General features: G+C 48.4%; 1 protein-coding gene across 1 annotated transcript in view; it reads right to left on the reverse strand.

Annotated features, from left to right (window-relative positions):
* Positions 1 to 18,439, reverse strand: part of KIZ (kizuna centrosomal protein) — a 55,916-nt gene that overhangs the window by 3,382 nt on the left and 34,095 nt on the right. The window contains exons 10-13 of the mRNA XM_086626574.1: positions 15,811 to 15,970; positions 15,393 to 15,395; positions 14,743 to 14,805; positions 6,447 to 6,546 (exon numbers count right to left, since the gene is read on the reverse strand). Coding sequence (XP_086482700.1) covers positions 6,447 to 6,546; positions 14,743 to 14,805; positions 15,393 to 15,395; positions 15,811 to 15,970 — 326 coding nt within the window. The remainder of the gene's footprint in view (positions 1 to 6,446; positions 6,547 to 14,742; positions 14,806 to 15,392; positions 15,396 to 15,810; positions 15,971 to 18,439) is intronic.

The raw sequence follows: 18,439 nt of genomic DNA on the forward strand, positions 1-18,439 counted from the left end.
ACTTTTAAAGTGAAAACCTGAAAAATGTTAGCCTTCCAGCGTTTATGGCATTTTGCTAGCACGCCATCCCAACGCCTTTCCGTTTCACTCCGAGCCAAACCCCACGCTGCGTTACGCTTCAGCTTCTCGTTCAAGCACATTTACTCGGCAGTACTTCCAGCCAGTATTTTAAGTCAAAGCCTCTGGGTTGAGCCCCGCAACACGCTGAACGCCCTTAACCCTTGCTCGCTTTGGTGAGGTTTCGTGACCCTCGGCGTTTCCCAGGAGGTGCTCCACGTATCCCAGGCTTAGCCCATAAAAATGTGCTCAAGAGGCTGCAGCTCTGGCGGCTGCATCGTTTTTCTCCCCCTGGGTGCAGAGCGAGAAACCACTTGTTGCTGAGCTACAAATTGAGAGGTGACTTCTGTGGCAGGCTGCACAAGAACCGTTTTATCTTCAAGTAGTTCAGTAAAACGAGACGAGGCAGCTGGCAGCCACCGCTTCCGCTGCCTGCTGCGCGTCTCCCATCCCCGAGGAGGGAGGCCTGCGGGGTTTCGTTACTCAGCCATGCTAGGAGGGCCCTAAAAATGACCTTTTTGCTCTGCTTCTCTCCGCAGTTCCAGCCCAGATCAAAGGGTTGGTCATTTGGGCCACCAAGGACCACCACGCACAACGTGGAGCATGGGACGACCCATGGACTGCCAGGTCTTGGCTGGCTTGGTCCTCCTGCACAACTCAAAGCACCACCAGGTCTTCCAGGTCCAGCTGAAGGCCAGTGGTTTCATGGAGAAGTGGTGGTGGACAAGGAGCACCACGGCTGTAGGAAGGTCTGGAAACCTTCGTTCTTCTGCCCCAGCTTGACGTTGACAGGACAGAGAGGAAGACAGATGTTTGTATTCTACCAAAACCCATCCATGTGCCGGGGTTCATCCTCCCGGGGCTAAGTCACCGTGCCCAAAAGCAGGATTCACTCCCAGAACGGCACCGAGCCGTAGCGCTGCGTGCCGGGAGCTGGGCGTTGGTGTGATGCAGCAGCCAACAAAGAAAAAGAGATGTAGAAAAGGACATCAGCAAAGGTTTGGCATGAAAGCTGTGGGCACACAGAGAAACGCCTGGGGAGAGACGGAAAATGGAACGAGGACATCAGAAAGGCCAGATCAGAAATCGCAGCTCCGCCAAACCAGGCCTGGAAAATGCTGCAAGATAGCTTTGTAACAGGGGATAAAATTCCTGAATTACGTCTGAAGCGTTAGTCAGGGCCGATAAGATGCAAGACGACCTCTACGTTGCAAAACATTCGTATTCAGAAATCGGCACATTCAATCATGAACGTTATCATCTGGTATCCTGAGCACACAATAACCACCCAGACCTCCGCGGAGAAATTTTAGGAGTATAAATGAAGTAAGGCCAGCTCCACTGCCTCGACTAATCCCCCGTCGTGACCCTCCGATATCCATTTACACATTTGCTTCTTCCCTAAAATAATTCCAAACTGAACCCAGGCTCTAACAAAGAAAAAACCCAAACCAGTTCAACTTCAAAGGGCCTTTTAATCTCTCCTTTACTCTGATGAAACAGGCTTTTTGTATTGAAGATGCTGCAACAATAAGAAATGAAAAAGCTCCAAGGAAATATTTTTCCCCTCCATGAAGAGAAAATAACATTAAGAGGAAAATACCAGACCAACAAGAGCCAAGTTGATTGAGGCAGCTCACTGAAAAACAGGCTAAAGTAAACATTTTCTGCTAAGTATCTCTTTGCTATAGCACCTGTTGAAGCTCTATGTTTCAGTGTTAAGTGAAAAAAGACACCCAAACTCCAATGGGGAAAAAAAAAAAAAGACACCCAATTGCCAAGAAAAAAAAAAGACACAAAGAAAACTATCAATACATCAAGGGGAAAAAAAAAAAACAACCAAAAATAATGAAAACCACCCAATTTCCAAGAGGGAAAACCACCAGCTGAATACCAAGTTTTATGAGAAAACCAAACAAAACGAAGCGCAGCGGCCTCGGGAGCACCGACACTCCGGCTCATCTCGCCGAGGCTCCAAGCCCGCGCGCCTCCATCCCACCGGAAACAAATCCAGGGTTTCTTTTTCACGGGGTAGTGCTTCACAACCCCCAGCGGTACACGAGGACGCAGAGTCACAGATCCATCTTTAAAAATTCTTTTTCCAAGACATCTACCAGCCTCTCGGCAGCAGGCGAGCCGGGCTGCGCGGCGCGGTGCCTCCGATGGGACGGTCTCCGTGGCGGACCGCTGCGACCGTACGCTTTCCTGCCGGCTCCTGCAGAAGCAGGAGTCATTTTCTGCTCATCGTTCACCAGAAATGGGGCATCACAGAAGTATCCCCCGCCCTGGAAAGTCAGTATAGACTAACCAATCCGCTCATCACCCCAGAACTGGAGTAATAATGTTGAATTTAAGTAATTCCCGCTGCAAATAGGATGACCTTTATTTTAGGAGACAAAGACCTACATCGAGCTACCTTTAAGGCAGTTCTCTGTTTAGATATACCACGCTGAAGGAAAAAAAAATAAAAATTCTTGCCTAGAGAAACTGCTAACATCACAGCGCCGTGGTGAAACTATCAGCAGAGCACAGGGCATCGCCACGAAAATAAACTCCGTTTCCTCCGTGCTGCAACAGCGACGTATTTAGACGGACGCCGTTGCCCGTTACCGTTCCTCACCGGTCCTCGTAGAGTGCCGCCGCTGCGACGTCACCGTTTCTGCCACAGCTGGCTGTTAGGATTTAGGAGCTCACGGAAACATCTGCAACATCAGAACAACGTGCCCGAATTCGCAGCTGGCTTCTCACAGGAGCGATGTGACCACTGGAAGTCCGGCAGGAGGACGGAACGCTCAGAGAGGGGCTGGTTTCGGGGTGCACCTCCGGGGAGCCTGGAAAGGCGCTATGCATGTTCCATGGGTTTCCTGGTAAACGCCTCTCCTGAACGCTCCCAGCCCCAAAACTCCGGAGTCTCTCCTCCAAACCGGGCGCGTTCCCCTGACTCAGCCGAGCAACCTCGGGGCCAGTTTTGAGGGGGGACACAGGGGTGGGTTGTGCGGGGCCAGAGTGCCCCCAGCAGTGGTCCCGGGGTGAAACATCGCCCCTGAGAATAACTCAGAGGATGAATTATGATCTGCCAACTTTTATTTGCGCATCATTACATGCGTGTTTGGTAAAGGCAGCTTTCGACTGAAAACCAGCCTTCCGAGAGCAGAGCGGATTCCTTCCGGAAGACAGATTAACCAAAGTTTAAAATATTTTACGCCGTGTTTACGCCCCGACAAATTAAAACTGTTGTTTGGCTCTCGTTTGATAACGCGGCTTTAATGTCCAGATGATTTTTGAAACGAGACAGCGCAAACGAGTCGGAGAAGAAAATGAACTGCTCGCATCGAAAACTGGGAATTACTCGGAAAGCTGGTGACCTCCACTGGCTGCATCCATCGCTACAGCGCGGCGGAATGCCACACACATCGCCCGCGGCCCGCGCTGGCGGAGAGACTCGGCCCTGACTTCTGATACCTTTCCCCCGAGTAATTGTGTGATTTAACGCCCTCTTTTCCGCCGCAAAACACGGACTCTCCCAACCAAAGCCGCATCTCCGTGCCTGCAAATATTCTCTCGGCGAAGCAGGCGAAGCCGGGAAAAAGCAGTTTTGTAGCTGGAGGCAGAGCAGGACGGCGTTTGCGGGAGAAGAGGAAGCTCCGGCATGCACCTCCGAACAAAAGGGAACAAGTGGTCTTTACTCGGAGAGCAGCTTCCCATTAAGACTCACTCCTTCGTACATTATGCCTTTCATCCCCACTCAACCACAAAATGATTTTGCTGTAGGAAATACAATGGCAGAAAAAGATTTACACTGAAAGAATCTTTAATAATAAACTGTTGCAGATCTGCCCACTTCCCCGTGATTTATAATACAATAAACATCGGATTCTATTAAGTCTCATGCACTGAAGACACGCACTGAAAAACCGAATATGAAAGCCCTCAATTCTTCCCGTCTCCAGTACCATAATGGTGAAGCGAGCATGTATAAATGTGCTAAGAGTATCTCTTTGCATCTTTTCGAGCTTGTGTGTATTAATCTGTAAAGCTTATTAAGAAAGTCATTGCTATGCAAAGCAGCACCCAATCCCTTTCTCTGGCTTTTCAACAGAGCGCAGTGTTTGGCCAATGGGACCCGGCCCCGGCCCCTCATTCCGCATTCATCACATGCCACCCTGGCACAATGTATCTCTCAAAGGCTGCTGAATAGAAAGCCTTAATACTCATGTAAACAACTGCAAACCAATTACTTAATGAATCAGGCCCACACATAATGAGGTGCCAGACAAAGAGCTATAAATGCATTTTTGCGCCCGAGCCTCTGCTTTAAAGCGAAATCCCTCAGCTGTAGTCCGGGCTTAACTGGCACATCGCGATTATTGTCTGGGGGACATCAGAGGAAGCCATGTTTTTTTGTGGAGGTCCGGCAGGGTCTGCGGCGAGGTCACTCATCAGCTCAGTGACAAAACAGGGCGCAGGAGAATTGGTAAAAAAGCGCCCCGGCCGCGCCGCGCCGTCGCGTTGGTCCTCGAGTAGCGGGTTTCGAGACCACTTGTGAAGGCAATAAAGCCCGAGAAGTGACTGCGGTAAGTGGAGCGCTCCGGCGGGAGCGGCGAAGGCATCGCCCGCGTCCCGGTGCCCTTCCCGCTCCGCCGTCCCTCCCACGGGGCGCCCAGTAAACCTCACGTTCAGGAGGTGCGTTAGTTCTGACTCGTTTTAGGAAAAACTTAACTTTAAGCCGCCGTAAGAGGTTGGTTTTTTTTTTTTTAAAGCAGCATCATCGCGTGCCAGCGCCTGAAGCACATGTGCTTCTCAGCACTGAAAGGCAGGAAATTATAGGGCAGGGTGAATTATTTTAAAACCTGTCACAAATAAGGATTTGAAACAAAAAAAAAAAGTTCAAAAAAACGTACGCCATATGAACAGCATCTGAAGAACGCAGAAGTTGCTGAACACATTAATAGCAATCAGTGCCAAAGGGGCAAAAAGCTTGGAGACTTTTTTTTTAAATAAAAAACAAGTTTGTTTTAAATTATACATATTTTATTCAGATGCCTAACAGTGATCTCGTCAGCAAGTTCTGCAGGGCCAAATCCTTCTCTCCTCCTGTCCCGGGCCTTCAGTGAATGACTAAAATTTAACATTTCAAAATGCATATATAGGAGCACCCTGCATTTGATAGCGTTAGGTGGTACGATTTGGAACGCCAAACAAAGTTCCGGATAATAAATTAAAAAAAACAAAACAACAGGAAAAAAGAAAAAGAGTTTGAACTTAAGACTGTAAGAATTAATCCTAAACAAAAGCCAGAACGTCATTCATCAATGTGGTACCACGACTTGTCTTTAGTTCCTGTCCTTGAAGAATTACAGAAATACCGCGACTGTAACACAAAACGCAGAACAACGTTTGCAAAACTGGAGTTGCGTCCCGTATCCGAACTGACCTCACCAGTAACAGCACAAATAAAAGCTGCGGAACGACAGCGATGCCGTAACGGACCGAGCTCAAGGTTTAGCAAAAGGCTCCAACGCCTTTTCCCGAGCGCTGCCGTGGCGGTTTTCCGAGCAGCAGCACCCGCTCGCTGGGCTGTTCCAACAGGAGCAGACACGGATCTAAAGCCCACCCGATACTCCACGAGACGCCAGTGTTGGATCCTACTTTCTGTTGCTTCTTGACCACTAATTCGATTGCTGCTGTTCGATTCCCGTTACATGCCGAGGAAGAGCACACGGAACATCCAACAGAACCGCTCCGGGACCCAAAGGGAACCGTGGCAGTTTAAAAAAAAAAAAAAAAACACACGCAAAAAGGCCCCAGTATTTTTTTTTCTTTCCTTCTTTTTTAAAAACAACAGACCAAACTGTGCCCTTTAGGTACGAGTAAGGCCATTAATTAAGCACGCTGGGTTTGAAAGCGAGCGAGATGTGTTACAGATACCCCAGTATTTCTATTATCAAATATAACCCCCCAAATCCTGAGCCCACGGAGAGCGTTACCCAGTTACAGCCAGTTTACATCCCGGATACATGGAGAAGAAACCCAGCACTTTATTTCTTGAAGACTTTCTGTTTTCTGCCTGCCCCTCTCCTGACAACTCCCATTGTCTGGCCCCTGAGCAGCCCTACTGAGAGCAGCTGGACACGCTAATTTGTGGTTCACTGAGATGTCAATTGAGTCTTAAAATGAGAAAACAACAGCTGCAAAACAATGCTTGGCTTTGGCACAAATATTTTCTGAGGTGTACCAAAGTTTAAGATGTTCTATTAGATAAACATAAATACGAACCTTCACCCTGGCTCAAGTGAAAAATAAAATCCGCGGAGCTTCAGCCGTTTTTTTTCTCCGTGTTTCTCATTCTGCAGAAGCGTTTCCAACGCTAAAGGGTTCCACGACTTTACCTTGAGGAGGGAGGGCTTCTCTCATTCCATGAAGAACTCGTTTCCGAACGCGTTTCTTGGTGTTCTTTTGCTTGGCAACTCTCATCGCCAACATCCCAACCTGCGAAGTAAAAGCAGGAAATATAAATTTTCAGGGAATGGCAGCCGCCGGCAGCAACACGCTCCGATTTTCCGACAGACGCGCGCTCCGGAGAGGAGCAGGTACGGCACCTGCCTCCTTGGCTGCTCCTGGTTAGGTGGAAATCAGTTAAAACCACAAGAAAAAGAGACTCCCTCACTATCGGGCAAGTTACCTGATGATGATTTCTTGTGAAGAGTGAAATTTTTGCACATTTTACCTCCTTTTAGAAAAAAGGAAAACACTGAGATTCTCTTAAGAGCAGTATTGCATCATGGCAGCTTTAAGCAAAACTTTAAGGGGTCGTCTTCCTCTTTTTTTTTTTCTTTTTTTTTTTAATCTGTGAGTTCACATTTACCTTAGTTAACCAGGAAGCCAGGTTATTTTTATTCTCCTTCCTCTTCAATGTAAACTATTTTTGATAGTTACAGTTCTCTTAATATTATTTGATACATCAGTATTTTCAATCATTCTCTTGAAATCCAGAGCTGTGTTGGGGAGACACAAATCTTGGGGTTTTTACGACTTAAACAGCCAAACACCCAACTATTTAACAATCTTTTTTATCCATGCTTTTCTTTCCTGCCCTCTCTGCTCCGTGTATCTCATTTCCATTCCATAGAGATTAATTTAAAAAAAAAAAAAGAGGTAAATGAATTCATTCACTGGAATTGCACAATTGCTCATCTTTGTACTCATTTCCAAAGAACATGATGCTCGAGTACAAATCCCACTTTAAAAGGCTGCTTTGCATATATATACACATATATATAAAGTAGGGAAATTATAAACAAGCCCTGATTGTTCCCAGCTTCATTCCAACGCGGGACCATTTAGTGTTTCCGTACATCTCGGACACTCTACTTCCTAACTGGCCGTGATGTTACCAGTTGGCTCCGGTGGATCACACCACTCTGCGCGTGGATTTCAGCGGCACAAAACCTGCTTGGTCTCGAGCACTTCCCACGAAGAGGTGGTGGGTGCCCGCCTGGCACAGAAGCTGGCAGAGCTCGGGCACAGGCGCTGCCGCGGCAGCAGCGCGCTGCTCTGCAGAGCAAAGTCTGATCGCTTCCCAGAGAACGCACGGAGGAAAAAAAGAAAAATAAATCAAGAATGGAGGGGAAAAGAGAAAAGAAGGGGAAAAAACAGGGAAAGCACCTGCCCCCCTTCCCCGAGATGTGCACGTGCAGAGGAGCAGGGAGCTGTGGGGGGGAGGGAGGACTCCTGGATGGAAGACTGAGGGCAGCTCGGAGCCGCAGACCCAGCGATGCGGGCAGGCACCGAGGAACCCCTGGCCGCACAGGGACGAGGATTTACGCTTGTTTGTTTGTGACTTTGGGAAATAAACCAAACTAATTCAGTCTGACCAAGCCAGAACTCCCGGAAGCTGCTGTTCACGCCGGCAGCAAAGCACACTTCACACGAGTGTGTTTTCCAGGGCTCCTCGGGCAGAGATCCCAACTGCAACACGACGTGGCTGAGGTTGTGTGCTCACTTCTTGCCTGGGGACCGCGCAGGCGCTGCTTCGGGAGAGCATCCCTCTGCCTCGGGAAAGCCTTGCGGCAAGCGAGACGTGCCAACCTTCAAAGTCCAGTTACGTGTGCCCTCGGACGTGGCTCCGGCATGCCCGTGGCTCGCTCCTCCTGCGAAGGAAGACGCGATGCAAACGGCCTCTGCACGAATTTTCAGGTCTGACCAGCCAGCCCGTTTCAGCCCCGCACGTGCAGAGGGACACATCCTCCTCGGCACAGTCCGTTAACGAACCACACGCTTTTCCTCCTTCCCAAGGGTAACAGGAAGAGAGTTTCCAGAGCGGATGGCAGCTTCGGCGGGTGTTGGCACACTGGTGCAGCAGCGGCATCCGACGTGTGCCCCGAAGCGCTCCATGTCTCAGGCTCAGCCTGGGAGCCCCATCCCATTCCGAGCTCGCTCTGACGGGGTCCCCTGCAGCAGGAATGTATCCATAGACTCAGGGAAGCCCTTCTGCCTGTGCATGAGTAACTCTGTGTTGCTGCCAAGTGCTCTTCCCGTCCCTCGGGGCAGTGAGGGAAGCCTGTCCTTGCTCCAGGCATACCCATCACACCTTCCCAGCTGGCACTCCAAAGCCCAGGTCTTTGCCAGCTCTATCGGAACTCGAGCCACGCCACTGCTGTCGTGGAGCTCTCCTTACTGCTTTTGCACCCGTACCAGCCTTCCCCCTCATGCATCTTTGTGCTGGCTTACAGCCTACGTGTCCTACCGAAGTGGAAGATCTTCAGGAACTTGGAAGCCCACCAGCTCCCCTCCCGGGAAAGCCTGCCGTGGCGATTCATCCGGGCTGTGGCACCCACGAAGCGTCTGACAGCGCGTAAGCACCTGGCTCCTACCTCCTCTTACCCCACTCACCCGCTTAACCCCTGTGCCTCCAAGAACACGTCCGCATTGTAATCGGGGGGGAAGGAAGGGTTTTGGTTATGGATGTGCCACGCTGACAACAAAGCCAGCCCGACCTGGGCACAGCCATACTCGCTTCACCACTGAGGAAGCACAAGCGACTGGTGCAACGTAGGGGGCAGGAAAGACAAGATACAAGGAATACACTGCGAGGAGAGAAAGCCCTTGAGCATTCCTCTTCCCTCTGGATAGGAAAGCATCGTGCCACACACCCCTCTGTAGGTGAGGGTATCTCCTTCATCGTTCGAGCAATACTGCAGGGGAACGGGCACTGGCGTGTCCCGGGCGACGCAGCTCTCCGCGCATCTTTTCCCCTATGCATTGTTCCCTCCGCTCAGAGATACCACTATTAATTAAAAACACCCCACACTTTTCAACTTTGAATTAATTGTGCAGTCAGTATGGGTCAAAGCAGCTTTCATATCAGTTTTTACAATTTTGTTCTGAACAAAACGAGTGTAGTTTTCTTCATTGGCCATCAATTCCAGAAAAAACCCCGCCGTTGTTGCATAATGAACCACTATTATTTTGTTCAGTCGAACAGTTAAAATGATCTTTGACCCAGAACATACTGTACCAGCACAGAACTGAACAGAAGATGTTTTCTCCATGTTTTCCCCCTGTGGTTTAGGTGGCAGCATCTATCCATTCATAGCTGACCGTCTTGGTGGCAAGAGAAGTGACGTGATGCAGTTTTCTGCAAATGAAGAGATGAGACTATTGGCCCTGTACTCACAACATTTATATCTCACTAATTGTGTCACCTCTCTCACAGAGCAAGCAGCCCATGCTTTTTAAACACCAAACCCACCGTTCAAGCCCTTCACTGCAGTGTCCCAGCCCAGATAAGTCATCTGCAGACACCAGGTCACCCATGAACAATCTCCGAGTGCTTCACTCTGCATGTCTGGAAACAGGAAAGGTTTTCAACATGCAGACTGGGAAAACAGCAGTACCTCTGTGCTCATCACAGGGTTCACGTGTGGCCCACACAGTTTGTGAGCAAAACTGCAATGAGCAAAACTGCAATCTTTGACCAAAGCGACAAAGCGTGGAAGCCAGCCGTAGAAGTCATAGGTGCTGCTCCACCAGGAGAGAACAAGAGCACTTCGTATGCCACTCAGAAGCTATAAAGAGCTATTGTTCATTTTTTCCAATACCAATCAATGATCCCGTATGCAAAGAGAGGTGGCTGGGGGCAGAAGACCCCAGTGCTTTCACAGACTCAACCCAGACACGTATCTGCATCCTCCTGCCGCACGCAAGCGAGAGCCCACACCAAAAGGAACTTTGCTTTTTCTGCGTGCTTTTATCATCAATAAAATAGTTAGCAGCTGGGGTATTTCAGCTGCCAGTAGACTTCAAAGTCAATAATGCCTTGAAAGGAACATTATCGGGTCAGCCGAGCTGCACGCTGTGGGGTTCTGCAGTTACCTTGGCAATAGTTACGGCACTCGCGCTCAGAACTCCGGGTAGGTCCGGGCTGCCACACTGCTGGGTCCTGCACCAAACTGGAAAACTGACAATAGCTCCAGCCCGGAGGAACTTGAAATCTGAACGAGCTCCTCCACCACGTCAGCGCTAATTACTGCACTTGCTGATAAACTACAAGAACTCTGTGGGATTCAAGGTGGGCTGTCAGCTGCCGTGCCACCGCGGGCACACCAACACCCGCTGCACGCCCCTGCCTTGGGGCGGAGGTGCGAGTGCCAGACGGGCATATCTGGGCTCTTACACACGCTGAATTCCCTTGCAATAAAGCAAAAAACTTGCCCACAGAGAGAGGAGAAAGGCTACCTGCAAATCTGATGGAAGGATGTGCTCTTTGGGGAGCAAACAGATGGAAAAAAATCTCAAATTAAAACCTGAGCGGAACACTGCAGTAACCAGTATCCAGAAGTGGGTCAAATACCAACGAATATCTCCCCCCTTCCGTTAAATTAAAAAGGATAAAACACTCTTATCATGACACACCAATGTACGATGCCCTCCTCTCAAGAGCAGACACTGGGATGACCAGTGGACTTGGGATTTCCCAGTGGAGCCACCCACCCAGTGAGAATACGGCCAGAAGCTGCTGCCTCCGTTTAAAGATTGAAGAAAAATTTCCAGCCAGAATTCCTAACTACAAAAAGACGCTGAGGTCTGTCGGGAACTTAAGTCGAGCAGCACAAACTACCACCTCCTGGAGTACGGAATCCAAACAAATTTAGGTAAAACGTACAACCTGACGCTGTCCCGAGGAAGCCCCGCGAGACCGCGGCAGCAGCAGCGATTAATCGCGGACGTTTTTCGTAACAGCAGTTGCAAGAGGGTCGATATCAAACGAAGCGAAAAGTTCGGTGGGCTTATTAATGCCTCTATTAGTGCACTCCACGCGGAACCTGGGGAACCTTTTAACTTCCAGCTCAAAGGACGACCTCACCGGGAAGGACGTGTGGGTGTGGGAAAAGCCTTGGCAGGATTATCGGCTCATTAAAGGTGACCTCAAAAGGGAGGCAGGATGGGATTTGTGCCCTTTCATGTTCCATACATGAAGAAAAGCTAATTTTTTTCCTCTTCTTAAGAGGGTTTTTCCTCCTTATTTCTACATTAGAGGTTCGACACCTGGAGAGTAGATGGAAGGTGACATTCAAGGTGTGGTGAAGGCGAAGGCTGATGAGTGGAGAAGTAACTAACACCATTTGTATTCAAATGCTTTATAGTTCTACCCTCTATTTAAATCAAAGACGTAAGCGAAGGGTAAGGAGAGAAACTGGTTTTGTTAAAGATTTAACAAACCTGCCCCTTCAATAAAATCAGCAGCTTCCTACTCATAAATGAGACTCTTAAACAGTCATCCAACAAAACAAAAAACAATGGATTTTATCCTTTCTTTTTAATCTCGCATTATTCGCCTACCTCAGGAGCAGCAAGAAAGCTGAACAATTTCTTTCGCGTGTCTTCCCAAGATAAAAAACAAAGCACCCATGAAGAAAGTGAGACTGAGTCCACACACCCTCCTGTATCCTCACGTCACCTGGTAGAAAACGAGATAGCTATTAACAGCTGACTCCTCCCCGGGGAGACCATCCACAAAAATCATCCTTTTCAAGTCGACTGTCACAACGTGGCCTTCCGCAAGCTCAGGACAAGGCTCCGGGAAAGCCACCATCTTCAGGCTGTCAGCTACAGCACCCCATGCCCCTCGTGGACTATGGGCTTGAAAAGCTCACGTGTCCCAGAGAAGAGCTGACCTGAGAATGGCTCAGCAGATGTTTCAGTCCAAGGCTGTTTAGAAGAGCTCTGGGTGAAGGCAGTCCTTGCACGAGCGTTTCAGGTACCAGCACGGGCTGTCTAAGGGACATCCAACGCCACGCCAGCTATGGCTCAAGCAGCTCTTTTTCCCCAAGCCACGCAGCTATCTCCTTTCTCCTTGACAGGCATTAAAGAAAAAAACTCAAATACTTCTGCAACATTTATGGAATATTAAAATAAATAAATGCTTTGGTTCTTTTTTCTGTTCCAGAAAAAAGAAAAACAGTAGAAAAAAAATAAAGCAAAACTAGAGAAGCATTTGTGAAGTGCCATCACCCAGCTCTCACAATGAGGTCCATCAAAACCCCAAAGCCCCAAAGCTTCCAGTGTTTCAAACCAACACTTCCAGCCCTTCAGGTATGCAGCAAGTACTAAAGAAACCCAAAATTTGTATCCCTTAAAAAAGCTGTATGGCAAAATGGTCATGTCTAGAATGGACATTACGTACCAGCTCATCTAGAAACACAAAGCCAAACCCTCAAACAAGTCATGTGAGCCCAAAAGACAACACAGAGATGCTGCCTTCATGTTAGGTACTGAACAATGTCAGTGCCCCAGGGCCAGTCTGCAGCGAATAATGATGAGCAAAAAGGAAAAAAGCGACAGGCTGGAAGGGCGAGGAGCCAGAAGAGAACAAGAAGCCCGGAGAAGATCATGGGCTGAAGATGAATCGCATCCGAAAGGAGCAACTTTGCTTTCAAGTGAGATATGAAAAGCCTCACTCCTAGGGACAAGGCAGCCGCTGGCTACTGGAAACACGCTGCGACAGAACAGTAAATAAAGCAGATTCAGAAAGAACGGATTTTAAACTGAAGTTACTGGGTTTGGTGTTGAGGTTGGGGAGAGTTTTTCAGCATTTTTACAGACAGGAAGTACTAGTATTTGCATGTCTGTTCAGAAGAGAGCTATGGCAGAAGGGGGACGTCCATCACGGCTTGGCTTTTGACCAACTGACACCCAACCCAGGCACCGTCCGCACAGACTGCCAGGGCCCCCAGCAGGAAAAACTGCAAGAGAGAATTCCCTGACAAATCCGTGCAAAATCTTAGCTAAAATCAGTACTGTTAAGTCATAAAATTCAGAGTGGGGAGAAGCAAACCAAAAGCATTGGCAGCTACAGGAATCCAAACTCAAGAGCCAGCATTCTCCTTAAAAGAAATAAAACCAGTATTGGTGATGGCATTAGTGGGAGGGAGGCACCATTCCGGATGTCGCTCTTGGTGGCACTGTCTGCAGTTTAGAGAGCTTAAACCCCCGTCCTCAAATTTGGGCCCTCTTAAATCACAAACAGAATCGAACCAATCCCAAGACTTGCAAAATTTTAGATCAATTTTCAAACTACAAGTCTGTTTTGTTCCATGAAAGAGATTTAAGAGGCTTTTAATTCCTCTGAAAATCCATGCAATTCATGTTTTGAAATACGTTGCCATGTGTGACTGAAGGACATTTTAAGAAGCAGGAAAATGGAAAGCATTCTACTCCAGAAAAAAAAAAATTCCAAGTTTTATTGGGCTAGCGTAGGAATATTACTGCTGCGGTATAATTCAGGAATACGAGAAGCACGTTTTTATATTTCAGCTGCCAATGGGGCTCAAAAAGGAGCAGAGGAAAACCCCTGTAGAGCAATGAATTGCTTGCTGAAAGATGGGCTGTCCTGACGCCGAGAAAGCGCGGCGAAGGCACGGCGAGCGCTGCGCATGCAGCCGCCCTCGCACACTCCTGCACGGGCACAGAGGCAGCCAAACCCCCACGGTCACAAGGAAGCAGCCCACCACTGGCCAAACCTGTGCAAAAGCCAAGTGAGGCTCATGGCAGAGTCCTGCCCTGAACACTGTGTTACCGATACCCCGCGCCGGAAAAGTGGCGACGCCTCGGGATCCTGCGCGAGCCTCGTGCCGGTCCCTTCCCATCCCTAACATTCCGTGATTCCGTGATCTGCGTGGTCAGGGAGGACCTGACCACGTCCTGACAAAACCTTGTTGCTGAAAACGTGGTGTGGTCAGGCAGCTTTGGTGGCACAGGCACGGCTCCGCGGCCAGCGGGGTTTGTCCCCGCGCTTATTCTAATGACACACATTCAATTACTGGAGGAAAGAAAAGAATCAAATCAGAAACATCTGTAGTTTGCCATGTAATTACTGGATCTTCCCCACGGAGAATGACCTTTGTAACACTGATACCGGGACCCGAAAGGCTAAATGACAGGATATTCACACGGTTTAAATGTGTAACATGATTACAAGGAATTAACCAGGCGCCGTTATTTTCCGGCGTGGTTCATGTTCACGTGAGCGTGGACTTTCTGATCTGACGTTTAATCTCTGCGCTCAGTGTGCAGTAGCTGAATTTACTCACTATTAGTGGCCCCACAGCACCAAAATGTCATGTTTTGATTAAATAATAGAGTTGAATACTGGATTCGAGGTTAATATGCAGCCGTTACTTCCACCTGTAATAGGAATCTTTTCGACCGCGCTTTCTTCCCTGCTCTCATCTTCACGCCCGCTTGTGACTTCGGGATGCGAACACACCATAATGAAACCCATTTCAAAGTCACAGTGATCAGACTGGTTTGTTTGCTTTCAAGCCCTACTCCCTTTAATTTCTCACTTTTGTTATCTCTTGTTTATTGATCTAAGCTATCCATTACCGTTCTTAAAAGAGGCGCCTACTGTGAACTTTCCTGGCACGCCAGGCTACCCTGCCTCTCTGTAGCTTCCAGAGAAAAGGACAAGCTAACCAAATGTCTTAAATAATTTAGGGCCCGATGGGATTTAGGAAACAAACAACCCACAGTAACTCTGCGATCTCGTCCGGCAGCAGCAGCATATATCACACCGACCGCGGAAAATGAGTTTAAATCAAAGTCTCCGTCTCCTCCACGGATAAAAGTCGCGTGAATTTAGGAGGCCCAAAGCAGCGTGTTTACATTTGCTGTGTAAAGAGCGTTGCAACCTAATTGCCTGCCTCTTCCGGACTTTGATGTCAGGGATGCTCTGAGAGCAGACCGAGCAAGTCGAGGTTGCCAGTTATCACCCCGGGCTAATCTATTACTTCCTTATCCAAAGAAATTAACGGGGCTTGCACAAACGCCTTCACCTTCTACGCTCTGAAACGGCACCGCACACCTTTCTCAGCACGAGCCCTTTTATTTTTGAAAACGCGTTCTGCGGTCCGGCTCTACAAGAAAAGGCAACGAAGACATCCCACGATTCCTACACGGTAGACATTTTTTAAATAGGTGCACACCTATAGATGGGTTTTTAGGAGCTGCCACAAGGCTTGCTTTGCTGCTGCAGGAAAAAACAGTCGCAAGAGGTATCGCTCGTTTTGAGAAGTAACAAGAACGACAAACGACACTGAGAGACTCAGGAAAATCCCCCAAAGCTCTTCCCAAATCCACATTAATCTGCCAGTTGCCATAACACAGTCCCCTGCAGATCTGGATAGAAAACACACACATACAGAGAAGGACAGTAACTCTGAGCGCACGGCCGGAGCTTTTCACACTTGTTACCTTGTTCTCCGGTGCCGGCGAGCGGGGCAGCGTGTTTCGCCTGCTGCACTTCCCTGCCCTCCCTGGGGATCGACGGCGAGCTGCAAGATGAGTCAATGCTCTCAGCAGATGACCTATCCCCACGCTCTTCTGGAAGGACCTCTCTCGACACCGGTAGAGCCTGCAGCATTAAAAAAAATAAAAATAACCACAGCCCTGTTATCCTTTGTCTCGAGCGTTTTCCAACATACGTTTAGGCTAATCTATACTTCACGGTGTAATGTGTTTCCAGGGTGTTTGTGTTAGATGTTAAGTTACCTCGGAGTTAAATCGGTGCTGGCTCAGGAATGGTATTCCACCTTGAAGTAACACAAACTTTGAATGATTCTTTTAATCACTAGGTTTCCTGGGAATTTTCAGTATTCCTCAGGGTAAACGAAACAGAATGGTGCACCAAATACACCGCAGCAGCAACAGACGGAAAAGAAATCCCTCCGTTTCAGGCACGCGGCAATAACCGACGGCGTCAGCAGGAACTGCAGCTCAGAACACCCCTGAGATGGATGGCCCTGAAGGCAGAGAACCTGATGCACAGTTTGCCCGAGGCAGCCTCGGCCAGGCGAGGGTCCCGCTTTAATCCGCACGTTCCCGAAGTTTGTTCTCTCCTGCCTGCGCGCAGCTCTGCGGCAGCACCGTCCCCACCGCCGTAGTGGAGCTGGAAGCCGGTACCTCCACTGGGAGCTGACCATGCCCTAAACACAGCCGAGCTAGAAGCTGGCTCAGAACAAAGCCAACGCTCTCAGGTTATCACCCACCTGCCTTGAAGTACTGCGTGGGGCTTCACGACGCTCCGAGAGCCGCAGAGATCACCCTTCCTGGCGTCTGTTATTTCACAAAGAGCAGCAAAGGCTTTTTGGGCATCCTTCCTACCCTTTATTTGTAGGGTGCTCCTCTGGGGTTTATTTTTGTAACATAAAATAGATCTGAGTCTTTAAAACCCACGAGATTTTCTGCTCTAATCATCTAATTGTTTAATAAAACAAGCCTTCTGCGATGAGGGCCAACACCTCCGAGCCCTCTGGGTTTTGTAAATTATTTTGTATGTACTGACCTGAGGGTATGGAACAGCTTCAGGCCAAAACATTTTGTCTTGTTTTCTGAACATAAAGAATGCCTTAAATTACAGGCAGGATTGGGAAACCCTTACTAGTGAGAGAAATTAATTCCCATTAGCAGCTTATCTCAGCGTGGCTTTCTCACACCAGAAGTACTTCGTTTACCTGTTTGCAGTTCCATTTAGCACCCAAACTGGCATGAACCACCACCACCAGACACAAGCAGCCAACGTAAACTCTAACATCATAATCCATCCCGGCAGAAGGGAGGGTGCCACCAGGAGAACCGAAGCTCCATGTTCAGAGTCACAGGACACAAGATGAGTCTGGGGTGGCCAACATCTCCATCAGGGTGTGAAGACATCTAACACACTGCACGAGCCACACGGCTCAATTCTTACAGAGCATAACCTGGCTGAAAAGGGCACTGGATTCCACAGCTTCCACAGCCAAGAGATCACCTCACTGCCCAGAAAAGGTGCTCCTACCATGCCAGTTCCCTACAGCTGTCCCATTTCCACAGGTACAATACCCAGTTTTCTTAACAGGAATAATAGGAGAGACGCCTGAGAGAAGAGAAAAACTGACAGCGAGATGTAAGAGAATAGAAGACACAAAATTTAATGATAAGAGGTGAGGAGAAGACAACAGACTCTGTGACCACTGGAATGGGTGAGATGCTGAAGGCACTGGAGGATAAGGTGGATCTCCTGCTGGTCATCACCAAACCTCCATGGACCACATGTGCTGATGGGGATGGAGCTGGCAGACTTGCCAGGTCTATTTGTACAGTCAGGAGCTCGAAGCCCCATCCTGCACCCTCACCGTCCTGCCTGGCTGTACAGTACCTCCGTCCAGGGGGGTTCTTGACAGATCTTTAAACCCTCAGAGAAAGAAGTCACCCACACGGGCCAAAAGTTCAAGCTTTGGAGTCGTAAATATTCAAGATCCTTAGGTGCAGGTCACTTATGAGTTCACTACTACGTTACATACATCTTTATGGTATGGCAACTGTTCCTGCACAGGCACGTTTTGCGACTTATATTGATCCTGCTCAGCGCAACCTGCTTAGAAATAAAGTGTTTCCAAGTAGAGGATGCATCCTGGCATGGTGTTTAATTGACTGGATCCACTTAACAGGTCATATAAATGTTAAATGCATATGTGTGGCCCACAGTAACGTGTGGCAATAAACAGATTATTACTGCATATATTCACCCATAAAGCTCGTGTTACTGAGCTTTGACTTTGTGAAAGTTTTTACATGCAATTATAAATTTGTGTATGGTATTTGCTTACCTGTCACCAGTGCAATGATACATTCCTTGCTCATCTCCTACTTGACTGAATGTTTTAAGGACAGAATACAAATTACTTACCCACACGCAGAAAAAGAGGTTACCCTGGCTACAACTGAAAGTGTACAACTGACTAAAATATTACATCTTCATTATTTGTTTCAAATGCCACTAAAACTAGAACACAGCAAAGCAGTTCAAATTGCTTTTTAATTTCTCACTAAAAATTAAAGGAAA

The sequence above is a fragment of the Tauraco erythrolophus genome, chromosome 2 (assembly GCF_009769465.1).
Source record: "Tauraco erythrolophus isolate bTauEry1 chromosome 2, bTauEry1.pri, whole genome shotgun sequence".
In the NCBI taxonomy this organism is placed as follows: Eukaryota; Metazoa; Chordata; class Aves; order Musophagiformes; family Musophagidae; genus Tauraco; species Tauraco erythrolophus.